The sequence below is a fragment of the Sus scrofa genome, chromosome 9, assembly GCF_000003025.6.
Source record: "Sus scrofa isolate TJ Tabasco breed Duroc chromosome 9, Sscrofa11.1, whole genome shotgun sequence".
In the NCBI taxonomy this organism is placed as follows: Eukaryota; Metazoa; Chordata; class Mammalia; order Artiodactyla; family Suidae; genus Sus; species Sus scrofa.
In genome coordinates, this window is record NC_010451.4 from 124,488,774 (window position 1) to 124,508,324 (window position 19,551).

General features: G+C 48.3%; 2 protein-coding genes across 14 annotated transcripts in view; one reads left to right on the top strand and one right to left on the bottom strand.

Moving 5' to 3' along the window:
* Positions 1-10,899, top strand: part of LAMC2 (laminin subunit gamma 2) — a 72,128-nt gene extending 61,229 nt beyond the window's left edge. For all 7 annotated transcript variants that reach the window (XM_021063797.1, XM_021063798.1, XM_021063801.1 and 4 more), the window contains 3 exons: positions 581-739; positions 830-929; positions 4,918-10,899. In XM_021063797.1, the coding sequence (XP_020919456.1) occupies positions 581-739; positions 830-929; positions 4,918-5,171 (513 nt within the window). In that variant the 3' untranslated portion in view covers positions 5,172-10,899. The remainder of the gene's footprint in view (positions 1-580; positions 740-829; positions 930-4,917) is intronic.
* Positions 6,691-19,551, bottom strand: part of NMNAT2 (nicotinamide nucleotide adenylyltransferase 2) — a 202,448-nt gene continuing 189,587 nt past the window's right edge. For 4 of the 7 annotated variants that reach the window (XM_021063805.1, XM_021063808.1, XM_021063809.1 and 1 more), the window contains exons 12-14: positions 15,685-15,786; positions 15,478-15,545; positions 6,712-13,484 (exon numbers count right to left, since the gene is read on the bottom strand). In XM_021063805.1, coding sequence (XP_020919464.1) covers positions 13,382-13,484; positions 15,478-15,545; positions 15,685-15,786 — 273 coding nt within the window. In that variant the 3' untranslated portion in view covers positions 6,712-13,381. Of the gene's footprint in view, positions 13,485-15,477; positions 15,546-15,684; positions 15,787-19,551 lie in introns of all 7 variants that reach the window. The other 3 variants (XM_021063806.1, XM_021063804.1, XM_021063810.1) reach the window with 2 other exon arrangements.

Here is a 19,551-nt window from a genome sequence, read left to right on the forward strand (position 1 = left end):
GGCTGGCAGCTACAGCTCCGATTTTACCCCTAGCCTGGGAACCTCCATATGCTGCAAGTTCAGCCCAAAAAAGACCAAAAAAAAAAAAAAAAAAAAAGGCTTCTAGCACAGAGACATCTGTAATTTGATGCCTAATAATAGCTTATTGGTAAGGATGTTGATAAGATTATAAGATTTGTCTGTACTAAAAGAAACAAAAACAAAACTCAAAGCTGTAGCCCATTCATTCTCTGCACCCCAAATTCAACCGCCTTGGGGAGTAAATCCTTTCCAAAGGTGGCAGCAGCAAAGAAGCATGACGGAAAGTGATAGGAGTTTCTCCCTGATTGGTGTTTCCGCCCCACAACCGGCAAGCTTGACCTGAGAGGGAAGCAGTGCCTCACTGCCGACTCTCCCCGTCCCTGCGGACAGACCCCCAAGTTAACGTGTTTGAGGCAGAGCTTCAAGTCTGATGCTCTCATGGTTCATCTCACTCCATCAGGGCCCGGCGGCAGCTGTATTTTCTCTGCAGTTGTCATTGGGGTGTTTTCATGTCTCACCCTGTGTTTCCTTCCGTCCCTGGCTCCTTTTCTTCTCCCAGGAGATCAGGAGTCTGATCTTGAAGGCCAACGTGACCGCAGATGGAGCCTTGGCCATGGAGAAGGGACTGGCCACTGTGAAGAGCGAGATGCAGGACGTGGAAGGAGAGCTGGCGAGGAAGGAGCGGGAGTTCGACGCGGACATGGCCGCGGTGCAGACGGTGAGTTCCCGTGGCTTTCCACAGCAGGGCCTCTAAACGTGCCAGTATGGGGACATCCTTTCAAGACGAGCTTGGGTTTATTTTCCTTAGGTAATTACAGAAGCCCAAACGGTTGATAACAGAGCCAAGAATGCTGGAGTTACGATCCAAGACACTCTCAACACGTTGGACGGCATCCTACACCTAATAGGTATGTGGAGTGTCCACAGGCCTCCAGCCCCGTGTTCCAAGGCTTCTCCCCAGACTAACTAGCCCCAGCCCTGATGAGCGGGCCTCCCAGCTCCCCTGAAGTCTCAGGAAATTTGCTTTGTTGCCAGGCCCAGGTCCTGCCAGCAGGTTACTTTACATTTGCTGGACTCCATTTTACCATCTCGACGATGGGTCACCGAGCAGCCATTGCCCTTGGAGGTGAAAGTCTGTAGGTCAAAGAACTGGGTGTGTGCAGGGAGGGTGTACTGAGGCTCAGAGAGGTCAATACTGTCCTGAGATCACACAGTCCATTGTGGAGGCAGGATTCGAGCTTCACAGGGGCAGAGAATGTTGGACAGAATGGCAGTCCCGGTAAGGATGCTGACCTTGATCCTGAGAATCCAGTGCAGGTTTCAAGCTGAGGAATAACTTCAGTGCCACATACGTGGGGAAGAGCACGGGGGCAGCGGAGTGGAGGAGAGCTGGAAGGCGGGTTACCAAGAGGCCGGATGAGATCACTTACGAGACCGTTGATGTAACTGAGCAGAGGTGACGGCGCCCGCTCTGAGGCGTAGGAGTGGTGAGAGGGGCAAGATCTTCCCAGTCGGTGAGGTCAAGAATCCTCGCCGATTCTGCTGTCTGTCCTGCCCCAAACCACAGTGATACTTCGACGTAACCAGCTGTGGAAACTTGAGCTGTAGGTGACCCAGAAGGAATGTCAAGGTGGTAGGTCCGTGAGATACTGCAAACATTTTAGGATAAAATATTTTTTTTCTCACCACACCTGTGGCATACGGAAGTTCTCAGGCCAGGGATCAAACCCAAACCACAGCAGTGACAATCCCAGATCCTTAATCCACTAGGCCACCAGGGAACTCCCTAGGATAAAATTTTTTTCAATGGCTCCATGTGGAGCAGCTCAGGTTTCCTCACAGAATCCCTCACAAAAGAAAACTGATACTGGAGTTTGTGTCGTGGCTCAGTGGTGAATGAATCCGACTAGAAACTATGAGGTTGCAGGTTCGCTCAGTGGGTTAAGGATCTGGTGTTGCCGTGAGCTGTGGTGTAGGTGGCAGATGCGGCTCGGATCCCGCGTTGCTGTGGCTGTGGTGTAGGCCGGTGGCTACAGCTCCATTTCGACCCCTAGCCTGGGAACCTCCATATGCCACGGTTCCTCCCTAGAAAAGACAAAAGACCAAAAATACAAAAACAAAGAGAGAGAGAGAAAACTGATATTAATTAAAATCCTGGATTTAGGCTGAACTGATGTCACACTCATTTGGCCGGTTTTACCAAGCTTGAAGCACAGCAGATACGGAACTGGGGACTCAGAGATTCCAGCAACGTTTAGGAAATGGCTGGGTTCTGCTTGCTCAGTTCAGGGACCCACTTTAAAGCCTGGTTTTTCTGTGCAGCGTCATCACCGCCCAATGTAGAGACCAATTTAGCCTGTGTTGTTATACTGATGGGTCTTCTCTGTGATCCAATTACCCCCCCCATCCCCCGAGAAAACAAAACAAACAAACCCAACGACAACACAAAACCCAAACCTCCCTAGGTGAGAGTTTAGCAGCTTTGTTTAGGGATCTGAAAAGGTAATGAAACAACCAGGGCCTGTAAGGAGAAAGTGAGAGGAGGGAGACATTTGCTATGTGCCAGGCGGGTTTTTCATGGTATAAGATCATCTTAGTCTGTTAAAGGTCCCAGGAGATGGGCTTATCATTTTATTATTTTGTTCACAGAGGAGTTAGAGGAGGCTCGGGGAGTTTAATAGTGTCCCGCAGATCACACAGAAAATTGTGGAGGCAGGATTCAAACTGAGGCCTCTGTCTCCAGGGCTCCTGCTGTTTTTAAGAAGCTCATGCTGCCTCCCCATGGACATTTTGGCCCCAAGCCTGCTTCACTTTCCCTGCATGTCAAAACCCTAAATTCTGGCTTCCCCCTCCCCCAGGCAAAGGACTGACCACCGGATCAGCATTTCTGTCCTAGTGCTGTTCCTGCTCTGTCTGCTCTCTTGAGTCCTGGAACAATAAGCGGAATCTTTCAAAATGTAATAACTTCTGTAGTCAAATGCTGTCCCTGCACCTGACCTTGAGTTTGAATTGACTAAGTTCCACTCAAACCGATTCAAACCAAATGGGTCTGGCCAGGTGCCGATCATGCTGACATTAGTTTCAGCTCGTTTATGGGTAAAACATACCTGAACAAACACGACTACATTTCATATTGTAAATAAGCTAATATCTAGCCAGATTCCTGCTGTTTCAGGCCAGAGTGGAGTCTTACACCATTTCCTGACAGCTGGACTCCATCCCCCAATAGCAAAGCATACCTTGGCCTCTCAAAACCCTGAAGCCCAGCCAGTTTCTAAAGATCTTCGAATAGAAGACAGCAAAATATTTCCTAAGGGTGGTTCAGAAAGCATAACTTGGAGATGACTCTCATCCTAGGGATGAGCTTTGCTGGGCAGTATTCAGCCCCCTATGACCTTCGGCCTTCATCTTCTTAGAGCATGAGCTGTTGACTCTAACATGAAAACAGAAATCTAAGCTTCATATTGCTTAACTAAAGAGCCCAGCGGTGGAGTTGCTGTTGTGGCTCAGTGGGTTAACGAATCCGACTAGGAACCATGAGGTTGCGGGTTCGATCCCTGGCCCTGCTCAGTGGGTTAAGGATCCGGCGTTGCCGTGAGCTGTGGTGTAGATTGCACACGCAGCTCAGATCCCGCGTTGCTGTGGCTGTGGTGTAGGTGGCAGGTGCAGCTCTGATTCAACTCCTCGCCTGGGAACTTCCTATGCCTCAGGTGTGGCCCGGAAAAAAAAAAAGACCCCAGTGGCCTAAACTAGGCTATTCAAAATGCAAGAACAGGAGTTCCGTCATGGCTCAGTGGTTAACGAATCCGACTAGGAACCATGAGGTTGTGGGTTCGATCCCTGGCCTTGCTCAGTGCTTGCTCAGTGGGGAAAAAAGCCCAGCGGCTTAAACCAGGCTATTCAAAACCTAAGAATAGGAGTTCCCATCGTGGCTCAGTGCTTGACGAATCTGACTAGGAACCATGAGGTTGTGGGTTCGATCCCTGGCCTTGCTCAGTGGGTTAAGGATCCAGTGTTGCTGTGAGCTGTGCTGTAGGTGGCAGGTGCAGCTCTGTAGCTCTGTTTCAACTCCTCGCCTGGGAACTTCCTATACCTCTAGACCTCAGGTGTGGCCCGGAGGGAAAAAAAAAAAAAGAGCCCAGCGGCCTAAACTAGGCTATTCAAAATGCAAGAACAGGAGTTCCATCATGGCTCAGTGGTTAACGAATCCGACTAGGAACCATGAGGTTGTGGGTTCGATCCCTGGTGTTGCCGTGAGCTCTGGTGTAGATGCAGATGCGGCTTGGATCCCGCGTTGCTGGGGGGCCCTGACGTAGGCTGAGTGGCTACAGCTCTGATACGACCCCGAGCCTGGAAAGGTCCATATGTGGAGGGAGTGACCCAAGATATAGGCTCATCCAAGCCGTGTCTGCGACCTACACCACAGGTCACAGCAATGCTGGATCCTTACCCACTGAGCGGGGCCAGGGATCGAACCTGCAGCCTCATGGCTCCTAGTCAGATTCGTTTCCACTGCGCCATGACGGGAACTCCTCTTAATGCCTTTTTCTCCTAAGACAGGCCAGCCTGGCAGTGTGGATGAAGAAAGGCTGATCTTACTTGAGCAGAGCTCACTGAGGCCCACTGAGTGAGGCTGGGGATCGAACTTACGTACTCATGGCTTCTAGTCGGATTCGTTTCCACTGTGCCATGACAGGAACTCCTCTTAATGCCTTTCTTTTTCCCTAAGACAGGCCAGCCTGGCAGTGTGGATGAAGAAGGGCTGATCTTACTTGAGCAGAGCTCACTGAGCGAGGCCGGGGGTCGAACCTGCAGCCTCAAGGCTCCCAGTCGGATTCGTTTCCGCTGTGCCACGACGGGAACTCCTCTTAACTCCTTTCTTTTTCCCTAAAATAGACCAGCCTGGCAGTGTGGATGAAGAAGGGCTGATCTTACTCGAGCAGAAGCTCTTCCGCGCCAAGACCCAGATCAACAGCCAGCTGCGGCCGTTGATGTCAGAGCTGGAAGAGAGGGCGCTTCGGCAGAGGGGCCAGCTCCGCTCGCTGGAGATGAGCATAGACGGGATTCTGGCTGATGTGAAGAACCTGGAGCACATTAGGGACAACCTGCCCCCAGGCTGCTACAATACGCAGGCTCTTGAGCAACACTGAGGCCGCCTTCGAAATTTCTCCACTGGGGTTCTTGGGATTCAGACCTCAGGCCCAGGGGCCATCTCATGCGGGTGGGGTGGGATGGGGACATTTGAACATGCTGAATGGGCGTGCTCAGGTCAGCTGAACCTGGCCCCATCCTGGAGACTTTGGCCAGATAAATGTCTTAGGGTACCAGTGTGATACCGTTTGCTTCCTGATGCGGGGCAAGGAGGCAGATAGTCTTGGGGATGAGACTCGGCAGGGCCAGGACCCCAAAGGGTAGACTGGATGGAAGGACAAACTGCACGGGCAGATGCTTGTCTCAGAATAGGCATAAACCGAGTTCTGGAGCAGGGACATGTGCTGCTGGGTTATAGGTAGCTTATCCTTAGAATCATGTGACCAGAGGAAAAAATTTTTTGACTTTGCCCACGCATAGAATTCTTCCTAATGTCAGAACAGAGAGTGAATTCCAGTCCTGCCGTGGCCAGTAAAACACTGTTGCCTCACCATGTCCAAGGTGTTCTTGTCGATCAGAGGTCCTCTCACTTAGCGCCAAGTACATCAACACATACTCGACTTTCAAGCTGGAAGAAGTGAGCAGTGGTGGAGTCGGGAGCTGTAAGGCTGGTACCCTGCTACCCTGAGTTCTCCTGGGCCTGGAAGTGACATCCTTTCCCCTGATGATGCCAGGCAACTTAGTACGTTTTTATTAAAGCATTTTCTACCAGCAAAGCAAACACTGGGAAACACATTTCTATTTGCATTTGGGTTTCAAGTGATAGAAAAATGGAGCTTGGGCACTGAAAGAGGTGCAATTACCCAGAAGATTTATTAGTCCTAATTCAATCCCACTTTTCAAACACTAAAAATTATATGCATTATGTGTTTTCTTCTCTCTCTCTCTTCCTACAACAGTGTTCATACTCATACTTGAGCTGGGTAGAGTCCATCCTTCCATCCATCCATCCATCCTTAAAACATATATTTATTGAGTACCTATTGTGTACAGAGGTAACGTAGTCTCTGTCCCCATAGAACTGATTGAATAGTGAAGAAGACAAACCTTTAAAAAAACTTAAACTTACAAATCCTGTTCATCACAAGTGGTGTTTATTGCAATCATCTCCTGGTTTGCAACCTCTTTTCTCAACAGAACATATGTTGCAAGACATTCCCATGGGGGCATTTGGATTTTGGCAAATAGCTGAAATGGCCCTCGGTTGTACACACTTCTTTGCATTCCAGCTGTCACTCTGCCCCTTTCCACAACTAATTGCAACAGATTGTTGAGTCATAACACCAGTGGGAATTTCTGGAAAAATCAGGCACAGAAAAACCTCGGCTCAGAAGACTTTGATGCCGCCTCACCTCTGTGTTTCCTTGGCTTTTCATGGACGTGTTTTTAAATAAAGAACAATTCTTAGATGCCTATGGTTGGTTTCTAATTTGTTAAATTCTAAGCTTAAGGTACAGGTACCACAGCAATGGAAATACAAAAATGCTTCAGAAAGAGCAGTGAGCCCTAGAATTAGCATCTTGTATTCTTTTTTTTTTCCCGAGAATCTTGTTTTGCCCTTTCCAACCACGTGAGCCTTTTATGAAGTTTAACTGGTGCTGTCTCCTAAGCATAGAGAAGAATTTATTTTGGGAACAACCCGAGCAGGGTAGGGGTTACAATGAACATTTTGGTCTTTTTTGTCAGTTCCAAAATAAAGGAAGATCAATAGCTTATAGTACACTATCATGCTTTTTGATAAACACAAATGTTATAAATTAAGATCCTGAGTTGCCCACCTACCCAAGTGCTGAGGAAAGGATTCTGCTCCTGCCTACACTGACCGCCCCCCTCTCAATTCTGGCAGATCTGATCACTTGGCTTTACCTTCTCTGAAAGTGCCTTTTTAATCCTGTCTTGACATAATCAATCACATATTTTACACATTTGGTTAGATTAACTACTATATCATACAGGCCTAAACATATGCATAACTCACTCATGATACTTTTTTGCTTACTCTCATCACATACTGGATGGAGATAAAGTTGGCAGGACGGCCCTCCACACAGCCATTCCGGAGGCCCTGCCATGGATAACATGTGGCTTCTAAGGCTGCACTAAGAAGCGTCTCCATTCCAGGGGGTGGAAAGGAGAAGAGACACAGGAAAGTTTTGCGGGCCAGGCCTGGGAGGGACTGCACAGCCCTTCCTCTCACATTCCGTGGTCCAAAATCCAGTATTATGACCACATCTAACGTGCAGAGGGACTGAGAAATATAGTCCCTGGGTGGGAAGTCACTTCTCAGTGACAATTCTATGCTGTGAAAGGGGAGAATGCATCCTTAGGGACTGGCTCTCTGTCTCTGCCACTCATAGGATTAGGTAGTGTATATTTGAGGGAACTCGGTAACTTGGTGGGGGATCCCATTAGCTAATAACCAAGGGCACACGACCATAAAAGGATCCCTCAGTGGGAGAGATTAAGAAAGTCATAGGAATGCCGTTCCCAACAAACGGAAGATAATCCCTGAGTAGAGATGGGGCATAGAAAAGTGACTCATGTGACTCTCTTTGTACGGAGAAGATCCCCTCATTTCTCAGGATGTGACAGGTTGTCCCCAAGCAGAGAGATGGGCCTTGGGGCTTAGCTATAGCCTACCTAGGTCTTAGACTTGGTTACTAGTCTTGACCTGCCCCGCCAAGTTAAGGGCACTTTCCTGCCTCTTTCTTATCAATGTTTTATGATTTGTGGTGAAAACGCTCTCGTGCTTCTCCTCTGAGAGTTTTCTGATTACTTGTGCCCCTGGTAAGCCCTCACATGCGTCATCAGCTATTTTGACTCATGGGGATTTCTGCTTGGAGAGGTGGATAGAAATGAAACTGCCCATAGACTGTAACATCTTAGCAGATGTATTTCCAATCTTATCCCAGGATGTGGTTTCTTTCTAGTACTCTTGGGAGGCGGGACCAAAGAGTAAGAAGATACTCTGTAATGTCCAATGTTTGGAACAAGTCTCAAGGACCAGGAATATGTTTATTATGTCTTGTTTAATGTTTTGCATGATCATGGGAATGTTGCAGATTCTTGCTGTGGTTCAATTTTCCCTCCTGGAAGGAAGAGATTAGATTTTTTTTCCCCCTCTACTTTCTTCATACTATGGGCTACATGGAAGTTTCTAGGAAATTCCAAGACCTGAAGCTTACTTATGGGTTGTAACGGGAAAAAATGAGTATGTCCATGTATGTTAATTCATATACAGCATAGATATTTTCTAAGTTAGCATAAGTAAGCAAAATAAACCAGTGTTTACACCCAATTTTAAGTAAGATCTCATCATTACATAGTCTCAGGACAGAGGAAAAAACATGTTTAGCTTTGTGACCCAAATAGCAAACATACATAAATACAAGCCATCAATTTATAAGGCATGTCAAGCGCCATCATGATGAGCTGCTAATCTACATGCACACACACAAAGCTGACTAATCTCAGTCTTAGACAAAAAAGATACTAAGAACCAAAATGATTTAAAAAAAATAACTAATCTGACAAACAAGAAGCTAAGCCTTAAATGAGCTGGCTGAATGGGGAATTGTTATTTTTACTTTCCGAATCATGACTGCTATCAATCAGCCAAGGACAATCACTATTTAGACCTAAACCCATACTTAATGTATGTCACAACTAAAAAATAAATAAGAATAGTCATAGCAGGATTGAACAACAGACTTATTCATTTTTTGCTTGTTTGTCAAATAAAACCAATTGTGAGTTTAACAATTTCTGTCTTAAGCTCTTTTATGTCAAGAAGTAAGTTATTCAAGTTGTTAATTTTCACCAATATATTTTTAATTCACAGAGAACTCATTTCATTCAAGACCCAAGCTAACCAATACCAGACTGTGCAGACTAGGTAGAACCCTAGATCTGATTTTTGAATAAATTGAGAAAATTTAAGCACGACCGACAAATTTGCTCATTATTCTTCCCTGTTTATGACCCTTGGGTATAGTTTATACACTTTCATATTTCACATGCAGCATCAGTAAAACCAGGCAGAAAATCAGCTCTAAGAACATTCTTACAACCACTGACTCCCATCAAGTGAGACTGTGAAAAAAAAGTGATTAATTCTACAACTCACAAAGAAGATTCTAGACAAGACATGAGACTCCAGTAGCATCATCTTATTTATTAACGTCATCGAAACAGTTTGCTGATAAAACTTTTGTCTCTAACTATTCTAACAACAAAATTTTACTCAAAATATTTCACTGTGAGATGGTGTGGCAACTTGAAAGTAGTTTTTATTAATGTGTGGATTTCCATAGAGCAAATCTTACTCTGAAAATGGCAGACTCAGTGACCAAAAAGTGATTCCAAAAAGCTTCCCCCTCCCCATGCCAATCCTTGAGACTGCTTGGACCAAGCAGAAGTCTGGCCCCAGACCTAGACCGAAGGAGGCGGGAAAGAGTGTAACTCATTCCTAACCAACCAGGACAAGCTCATAGGACATTTCGAACGCACACGAAAGAGAAACCACATGACGAATCGCGTCTACTGGGCAGCGATAGGAAGGTGTGGACCAAAGGGAATGAACAGAGAACATTCATCATCTTTACCACGATGCTAATCCTAAGGTGTCCACATGGGATGAGCTACAAAATCGATCCCTGTTTCCATCCTTCCCATCACCTGCTGTAGTAGCCTTGGGAGAGATCCTGAGCTTTCCATATTCTGCTGATTTATTTTTGCATTGCTCTTTTGATGAATAAAATATAACAACATGCTTCTCGCTCTTAGTCCTCTAAAGTGTGTGTGTGTGTATTGATTTGGGAGAGCAGATTTGGGCTATTAAAATATAAGTCATGTCTCCCTGTAATTCTCTGCCTTTTGCTGTGGTTTGACTATGGAGTCTTGCTTTCTAGTTAATTAGGACAGCAAGTTCTTTTAGTCTTTCTGAGAAGCTGGAGCATGAGACTAGGGAGTGTTGGGGAAAGGTTAACCAAGCCAGGACAGAAAGAACAGCGTCTCTAGAAGCTCTAGTTCTGGGTTTCAGGCACTTCAGTAAGAGACTTTCCTCCTCTGTTCCCACGCACATTCACGGAAAATGAAAGCAAGAAGCCCCCAGAGGCTGCCTGGGGGCTGGAGAGGGGGGTGAGTGAGGTACCAGCAGGCAGCACAGACCCTGCCCTCAAAGGGCCACTCCTTGAGGAGAGTCAGGGACACAGAAAGTTTCCCTCCTGCCTGTTCTTATATATCAGCTGCTTTCATAAGAGTGGGAAGGACACTCTTTATTTGGGAGACAGGAAATGAGGCTCTAGACCCCTCTCGACACAATCCTTGCAGTCCATGCCTTTCTCACGCTCTCTGAGCCTGTGGGTTGGCTTCTGCAGGAAAGAAAAGGACCTCTGAATGGAAGTCGGGGCCTTGAGGTCATCCTGTGGGCAGGTGGGGCACTGCTCCCAACTGTGAATCATCTCTCTGGTGTTGGCCTTGGCTGGGTCATGGCCACCGTGCCTGCCCTGGACTGAGAAAGGGGCTCTGACCTCCCTCCAGCAGGTGAAGGACCTCAGGGAAGGGATGGACAATTCTACCCAAAAGGGGGTACACTTTTCCTTGTATTAAAGAAAAGCCATTTTAACACGATCCTTGTGATACATCCAAGATCAGATCTGCCTCATTTCACTCCTCGAAACCGATGTCCATGCCCCCATTCTTTTCCCTAGTTCTTCTCACTCTCCCTTCAGACCTGCCTTCCCGCCCCGACGCTGAGTGGGTAGAGCTGGCCCCGTGTCCTCTCAGGGGTATGGATTAAATGGGGCTTGACTATAGAGCCCAGCAGAAGAAGAGTGGACCAAGGAGACAAAAGACAGCTGGTCTTTCTCGGACCTGCTCACGTGGATCTTCTCAACAAAGGAGCCACAAACTCCGTATCCTGGGGAATCCAGTTCCCTGATTTCCTGCCTTACGATGGCCTTGCCCGGTAGAGCTTCTTCTGTCTCTCAGCACGAGTGCCGTCTTGTGCACTCGCTGGGTCTTTGCCTTCCATAAACAATCCTTTCTTGGACTCAGAAGGTCACTTTCTGGGATTTCCTCCAAGCTGTTCTGCTCTCTAGCCGTCAGTTTCTAAGGGAAACCTAGCTCCAGCCTTCCTCACCGTCACATTCTCCCCAAGGACTAGCAACCACAATGCCATCCACAGGGAGCATGTGGGCCAGACCTAAATTAAGAGCAAGCTGCCAGGTAAAGGCTGAAAACCGCATCTTACCTGGTCAGTGTCATGGTGAACCAGAGGAGCAGAGACCACGAGGTGTGATGACCAAAGGGTCAGGGAAACGCATCCTTTTGTCAGGCTCTATACTCGCCATATGACCTTGGGCCAGCCATTTAATCCAGTGCATCTCTGCTCCCTCATCTTTAAAGGAAATGTTGGGTCAATTAATCTTTAAAGGTCTTTTCAGCTTATGATTCCATGATCCTTAGCCAAACACCGAGACCCTTACCTTTGTCCTTTGGAGATTATTTCCATAATCCAAGAGAATAGCACCCCTCCCCCATGGTCCTCTTCCACTGAGTTTCGATTCTTTTCCTGGAGGCTACTGAAGGATGCTACAGATGTGGAATGCACGGTGAAGAACACGGTTCCTAGGGTCAAATCCTACCTGACCCCTCCTGGGCCAGAGCTGGTACCAGATTTTGATACCATTATCTTACTGTTCGGGGGCCACTCCTCAAGAACCAAAAACCCAAGAGCCAGAAACTGGAAGAGAGACACAGAGCCCAAGAGCATATGCTTTCCTTTTGGTTCTCCAAGCAGAACAGGAGTGAGGTCTGAACAACGAGAACAGAGTCTGTCAAAACAGTTTCCAGGGCAGCAGAGGAAGGAGGACATAAGGGAGAAAAGGGATGAAATGGTTTAGTGGCTTCTGACACTCTCCTAAGATCTCTGTTCGTGAACCCATGCCTCTGCTAGGTAGATTTCCTCAGGCCATGACGGTGGCTGCTGGGCCCTGCAGGAGACAGAACCCTCACCCAGAAACAAGGCCACGGCACGGCTTCTCAAGAAGGAGCTGACCTCAGGCACCGCCTGTTATTACCACAGACAGAGTGGGTAAGTCATCAATTCCCATTAGGGAAGCAAACTGCTTTCTCCTAGGTCATCCTAGACTTATGACAGAGACATTTCCCAGCCAAGGAGGCAATAAATAATTCCAATTAGCAAATATCTCTAGGGGGTGAGTGGATTCCTCACATGTTTTAGTTCAGAAACCACTGCATTATCAGTATTTGGCCTTGCATATGTGATTCTTCCCAGATGCCGGAAGGTGGCTAAGCATAGCCTCCGAGGGCTTTGACGGTGAGCTGAAGGTCCCTTGGAAATGCCTGGGCTGGCAGGGAGCAACCCGCATGGCCATCAGTCACAGCCCAAATAAGTAACTGTACAGATGCCACCAAGAAATGAGAACGGACTGGAGCATCAGGAGAACGGTCTTCTGAAACTAAGGAAATGGACTCAAGTCCTTCTGAGAAACCCTACTATTCCCGGACTTGCATCCCAGGTTTCAGAACATGAAAGTCTCAGTCTTGACCCAGACTGCTGTGTGAGTGTGTGTGTGTGTGTGTGTGTGCCGGGGCGGGGGGTAGATGGGGGCGGTCGCAAAAGTAGAGGTGGCTCAGCCTTCTCCACTGGGTATAGCCCTCATGCACCTTCTGAGAGCGGATGCTGGCTGCAGCATCCTATCAACGGGAAGGAATGCATCAAGGCTACAAACATCAAGAACCACCAACACCGATTTGATCCAAGTTCTATGAGGAGTGAACAACGACAACAAAACCTCAAAAAACAAAACAAAAGAAGAGCAAGAAAAATAGCCCTTTGTGGTAAAGGGCATGCTGGGAAGGCGAGAGCCAGAGCCGCCTCCCCAGAGCATGCTGGGAGACGGACACCAGCACATCTCCAAAGACCGCACTTCCCCAACCCCCATCCCCTCCCCACCCCCACCCGGAGACTAGAGGAAGGTTTGTCCAAAGATGACTGCGCAGGAGGGGAGGTCGTGGTTCTCTGCAGGTCCCCCACACTGTGGGGTCTGAGTCAGCAAGTGGCGACAACAGTCAAGATGAGGAGATGGAGAAACAGAGAGGCAGGAGAGAGACGGGGACGGACAGAGGGGCCCGTGTGTTGGCGGAGGACGAGGGGAGAGTGGAGCAGAGGGCCTTGGGGCCGCTAGCCCGAGGCGTTGATATACAGCTGGCTCTTGAGAATGTAGTCGATGACCGGCTGGGACAGGTAATCCACGACGTGGCCGTCCCCGTGCTGCAGGGCCAGCCTGGGTGAGACGAGATGGTAATCAGATGGCATCTTCTCCTGAAGACAGGAGGACCGGCCGGCCCATCCCCTTTCAGGGACAGGGTTTAGCCAACACCCCCTTACCAACCCTGGCTTAGGCTAAGTAAACAGTATTAGGAAAGGCCCTCTCGCCCCGCATGCCCCCCCCCCAAGTCCTCCTCCACCTGGCTCTGCTCCTTCCTAACTCAGGAACCTCGGGCAAGTTGTTTAAGCCCATCTATTCTTCGTACTCGCTGAATACTGAGTTAGTAAGGGTTTCCGTTAAGTGAAGTAAGTAGTTGATTTAGCATGTTGTGTTAGTTTCAGGTGTACAGCAAAGTGACTCAGTTATACAAATATCTGTTCTTTTTCAGGTTCTTTTCCCTTATAGGTTATTACAAAATAATGAATAGAGATCCTTGCGCCATACTGTCGGTCTTGTTGGTTATCTTTTTTGTATATAGCAGTGTATTTAAGTTAGTCTCAAACTCCCAATTTACTCCTTCTTCTTCCTCTTCTTCTTCTTTTGTGTGTGTGTGTGTGTGTGTGTGTGTGTGTTTAAGGGCCACACCCATGGCATATGGAGGTTCCCAGGCAAGGGGCTGAGTTGGAGCTGCAGCTGCAGGCCTTACACCACAGCCACAGCAATGCCAGATCCAAGCCATGTCTGCCACCAAATCACCACAGCTCACAGCAATGCCAGATCCTTAACCCACTGAGCGGGGTCAGGGATCAAACTCCCGTCCTTATGGATACTAGCTACCGCTGAGCCACATCGGAATGCCTTAGCCTTCTTTTAAGTGGTTCCCATCACCATTTCCTCTTCTTATGGACTCTGTGAGCTCAGTCACACCCCTAATTTAATTTACACTTACATGCTCAGGGCTTTTAGTGTCATTACATTTTTAGACCTCTATATGCCACATATCTTAGCATTCCAGTGGACATTTCCACTTGGGGGTTGTGATGGAGACTGTTAACTGACCCCTCTCTTTCTTATGCTTAGCAGAGCCTCCCAAGTTTTAGCTGGACCCAGGCAGCCAAGCTACAAAGTCTACTCCCAGCCTCCCTTGAGGCTCAGTATGGCCACTGACTGAGGCTGAGCCAGTGGGATGAAGGAGCAGTGACCGGTGCAACTCTGGATCACCTTCTTTTTTTGTCTTTTTGCCTTTTCTAGAGCCGCTCCTGCAGCATATGGAGGTTCCCAGGCTAGGGGTCCAATAGGAGCTGTAGCCGCCAGCCTACGCCAGAGCCACAGCAATGCGGGATCCGAGCCGCGTCTGCAACCTACACCACAGCTCACGGCAACGCCGGATCCTCAACCCACTGAGCAAGGCCAGGGATCGAACCCTTGTGGTTCCTAGTCAGATTCGTTAACCACTGAGCCATGATGGGAACTCCTAGATCACCTGCTTAAGGACAACGCTCCTTGCAGCTTTCCACTGGCTGAGAACAGTCACCACAACAGCTACGGACCCAGAGAAGGAGGCTTCAAGTTGAAGAGGGCAGAGATTTAATCTCTTTCGACTTCAGTAAGAGGGAAATAAACATTCCTTTTTGAGAGCTCTGACTACTGGGGGTCTTTTTGTTATGGCAGCGAAACTTAAACCCTTAATACCTCAAACTAGAGTCCAAACTAAAAACATCCTATTTCCCGCCTCAAACCAGCTAAAAAATGAGCTAATGGCCTATCCCCTCTCCTGACTGGGGATCGGAATTCCTGCTATGGTGCAGTGGGTCAAGGAAGCGTTCCTTCAGCTGTGGCACAGGTCACAACAGCTGCTTAGATTTGATTCCTGGCCTAGCAACGTCCATGTGTCACGGGTGAGGCCCCCAAAAAATGACTGGTGACAATAAACGAGGTCCAAAAAGAGGGGTGCATAGTGGGACAGCAGGTGTCAGCCAATCTAAGGGTCAGCCTGGACTGAGGAGAGTTGTATGGAAACCTGAAAGCTGGCCTGCCCAACGTCGTTCTGGTTGTCTGTCAAACGTACCTGCTCTTGGTTGAGCTGACAACAGACATGGGATGGTTGATGTCATCCTTCACCACCAAGATGTTGTTCTGAGGACAGAGCAGAGACAGCAGGCTGTCAGCCCCTCACACCACACTTCCTTTGGGTCCTCCTGCCTCCTCCTGCCCCTGGCCTCTCAGAGAAGGGTCACAGCACATTATTATGCCAGCAGGGAGATGGCAGACTCACTTTATATTTGCGGAGTATTGAGGAGTGATTCATAATTCGGTCTGTGTCAGCTGCATCCCGGGGCACCACCACGATCCCAAAGTCCCCCACAATCACCTCCATCTGAAGAAACAGAGACAGAGCGAGAAAGAGAGAGCCCTTTGGTGAGACCATGACTCCAAACCCCTACCAAGCAACTACTTAGCAGGGCAGGACAGGCAGTCTTCCTCTGGAAGCCCAAACTTGCCTTCTCAGCCCACCAGTCAGCTCCTTCAAGTAACAACCTGTAACAGTGCTCGTGGAATGACTGGAAACTTCACCTGGCACATGGAAGACACTTAATAAATACCTCCAGACTGGATTAATAAATGTGCTCCTGCGTGTCTGGGCAAGATCTCTGCTTCCTGAGGCTTCTGTTGAGCTCATAATGCTGAAGAGCAGCATGACGCCTGGTCCTTACCTGGTAAATTGGGTGACCCCAATCCCACTGCCCAGCAAGCATTCCCCAGCCTTGGCTGGTCTACTGAGCAGGGCTGGAATGCTCCCTGGCTCCCCCACGTCAAAGCTGCTGCAGGACTGGGGGCAGAGACAAGCAGCGAAGGGCTTGGAAAGCATCTGTGTGAGCACAGGCAGTGATGGGAGAGGGTTATTATGGGGCCAGTTCTGAAATCAGCCCCTGATACATGCTTGTTGTCATCCTGAGAAATGAAGTCTTTCCATTGAAAAGAAATGACTGTTTTTTTTTTTTTCTGATTATAGATATAACACAAGCCTGGGGAACTCTGAAAAAACAAACCCAAGAAATCAATCACAAGCACACAATCCAGATAACCACTGTTATCATCTTAGTATTTCTGTCCAGGGTTTTCTTCTCTACACATAAGTGTGTATGTCTACAATTGATTGAACTGCAAAATTAGTTATATGTATTTTTTTTTCATTTAGCATTATATTGGGAATGTTTTTCTCATACTGTTAAAAGTACATGAAAGTGTGTTTCTACAATGTGTTTATTTCCTTGCCTGACCGTACTGCAATGGGCCACCATACATGAACCAATCTGGTATTCCAGAAAGTGCACAGTTAACTGCTGAGTTTTTGCAGTTATAATAACACTTGGTGGAAGATCTTTGTACAAAAATCTTCTACCACATCTCTGACTACTTCCTTAGGGTAGGAAGTAAAATAATTGGAATGAAAGGATGTGAACTGGACATATTTCAAGCTCCTGAGATAGATTTACCAAGTTGCTTTCTGGAAAGTCATACCAATGTTTCTTTTCAAAGAGCCTGAGAGCTATGGCATTTAATAGTCTTGGATCTAGCCTGGGCACATTACTATTTAGATCATGCCAATTAAGGATCCCAGATGGTGGGAGACGAGGAGGGCAGGCGGGTTGCTTCTGAGCAGCGTAGCTCATTGGGCAAGCCCTGCTTTGGGGGTAAAGATGCCAGGGTTCCCTCATAATTCTCCCACCGAGTGGCAGTGGCACAAAAGCAGACATTATAGAGCACTGTGTCCGCTTCTTCTCTCTCAGAGGAGCTCTGTACCAGGAGAACTCTACTCCCAAGTCTGACTCACGAGCTGTGTGTGTGGGCATGCCCTGGGCGCACGTGTGTGCCCTTGGGTACTGCCATCGACCTTTACCCTACTTGTCCTGGAGCTAGAGCTGCAATTAAAAATTGGCTGAAGGTGCCCTAGGAGGGAATGGCAGAGAGAAAATAAAAGCAGGGTGTATGATTTCAGAGCCCCCACTGGGTCACACCCTTTGGAAGATACAGAACGTTACAGAGCCTACTGCATCTATGGGTCATATTCAGACCCAGAAGACTGGCCCCAAGTCTTTGTCCTACAAACCAGGAATGTTAGGGAGAGGCAGGGCAGGGAGCTGGAAGGAGATCTAGCTCCTGCCACGGCATTTAGAATACTACACCTGGACTCCCTCCTTAGTAAAATAATTGGAATGAAGACACTGCTTCTCAAATTTGGCTGCACATCAGAATCACCTAAGGAGCTTTACAAAACCTCCATGCCCAGCCCACACCCAAGATCAATGAAAGCAGAATCCCTGGGAGTGGGGCCCAAGTATCAATTTTTAAAAATTCTTTCTTTCTTTCTTTTAGGGCCATGCCTGTAGCATACCGAAGTTCCCAGGCTAGGGGTTGAATCAGAGATGCAGCTGCTGGCCTACACCACAGCCATGGGAATGCCAAATCTGAGCCACATCTGCAAGCTACGCTGCCGCTGGATCCTTAACTCACTGAGCAAGGCCGGGGATCGAACCTGCATCCTCATGGACACAATGTCAGGTACTTAACCCACTGAGCCACAATGGGAACGCCAATTCCTTAGGTTTTAATTCCAATATGCACTCAAGTGAATGAAAACTCCAGGGGACTTGTTAGGGTAGAGAAAGAGATAGAACTCTTTTAAGGGAGGAGAAAGGGAAGGAAAGGGAAGGGGAGTGGAGGGGAAAGGAAGAGAAGAGAATCCATCCATGCTGGCAGGCATGGAGATTCCTCAACTGCTTGGCTATCTAGGTATTTTGAGATATCTGGTTACAACTGCATAGCATAGGACCTGAATTCAGTTTGATTCCGAGGATTTGATGGATGATTCGTATGTGATGATGCATTGAATAACGGGGCTATTTAAAGTGAGCATTCCGGTTAAAGCATGAAAACAGTGGCTCAGAACGGCGGTCAGGCCTCGCAGGGACGGCCCTACGGGTGACATTAGTGCAGCTGCTGCTTTCTACTCAGGAACTAGTGATCTGAGCACCCAATAACAGAGCCGGCTGCTCAGTGGGTGGCAGGCAGCTGGAGACCTCACTGCTTGAGATAGATTCCTTTTCCAGAAACAGGTGACAGACTTGCCCCCTGGGAATCTCAGATGGGACGAAGGAGATGAGTCTAGGAGACAAGACACACAGCTGCACCACATCTGTGCGGCATCTCTGCAGGGGTATCGCCCAGAAAGTGCAGACCTTTTCTGCTCCTTTGGCCAGACCCAAGGGCAGGGGCTTGATTTTCATGCTGGAAAGCATTTGGGGGTGGGAGGAGGTGCCCTCAGTGCCATAGGTGCCCAGCTCTCTCCAGGGGCTTAGGGGCCCTGCCCACCCACCCCATCTCCTGTCTCTATGTGAGCTCCAGAATCCACCCTCTTCTGGTTGTCCTCTTACCACACCAACTGCTCTTTTGGGGTCTCCCTGTGCTGGGGCCTTCTCATCTCCCCAGTCTGAATGCCTGGAGTCCCCCAGGCTCAGTTCCTGGACCTCTTTTCTTTTCTACCGACACTTGCACCTGTAATGATTTCCTTCAATTTCAAAGCTTTACAGATACGTGGAAGGCTCCCAAATTTCCCTCGCCAGGGTAGCCTTCTCTCCTGAACTTCAGACTCATACCCGGTGGCCTTTTCAACATGCCCACTGGATGAGCCATCTCAACCCTAACATGTTCAGGAGCTCCTGAACTCTCTGGCTTGGATCAAGCACGCACGCAAGCAAGCAGCCTCCTCTGCCACCAACCCCACACACATCAAGAAGTTTTCCCTACAGTCTTGATCATTTCACTGAGGGAAACTTTCATCCTACATTGCTCAGGCCAAAGCCTTTGTGTATTCCTGATTCCTTTCTCTCGTAGCCCACATTCCTCGTAGCCCACATTCGATCCATAAAGCAACCCCATTGACATGGTCTTCAAAACACATCCAAGAATCTGCTCACTTGTGGGGGTCCCACACTAGTGCAGTGGGTTAAGAATCCGACTGCAGAGGCTTGGTTTGCTGCAAAGTGCGGGGTTCAATCCTTAGCCCAGTGCAGTGGGTTAAAAGGATCAGGTGTTGCCACAGCTGTGACTTGGATTCAACCCCTGGCCTGGGAACTTCCAT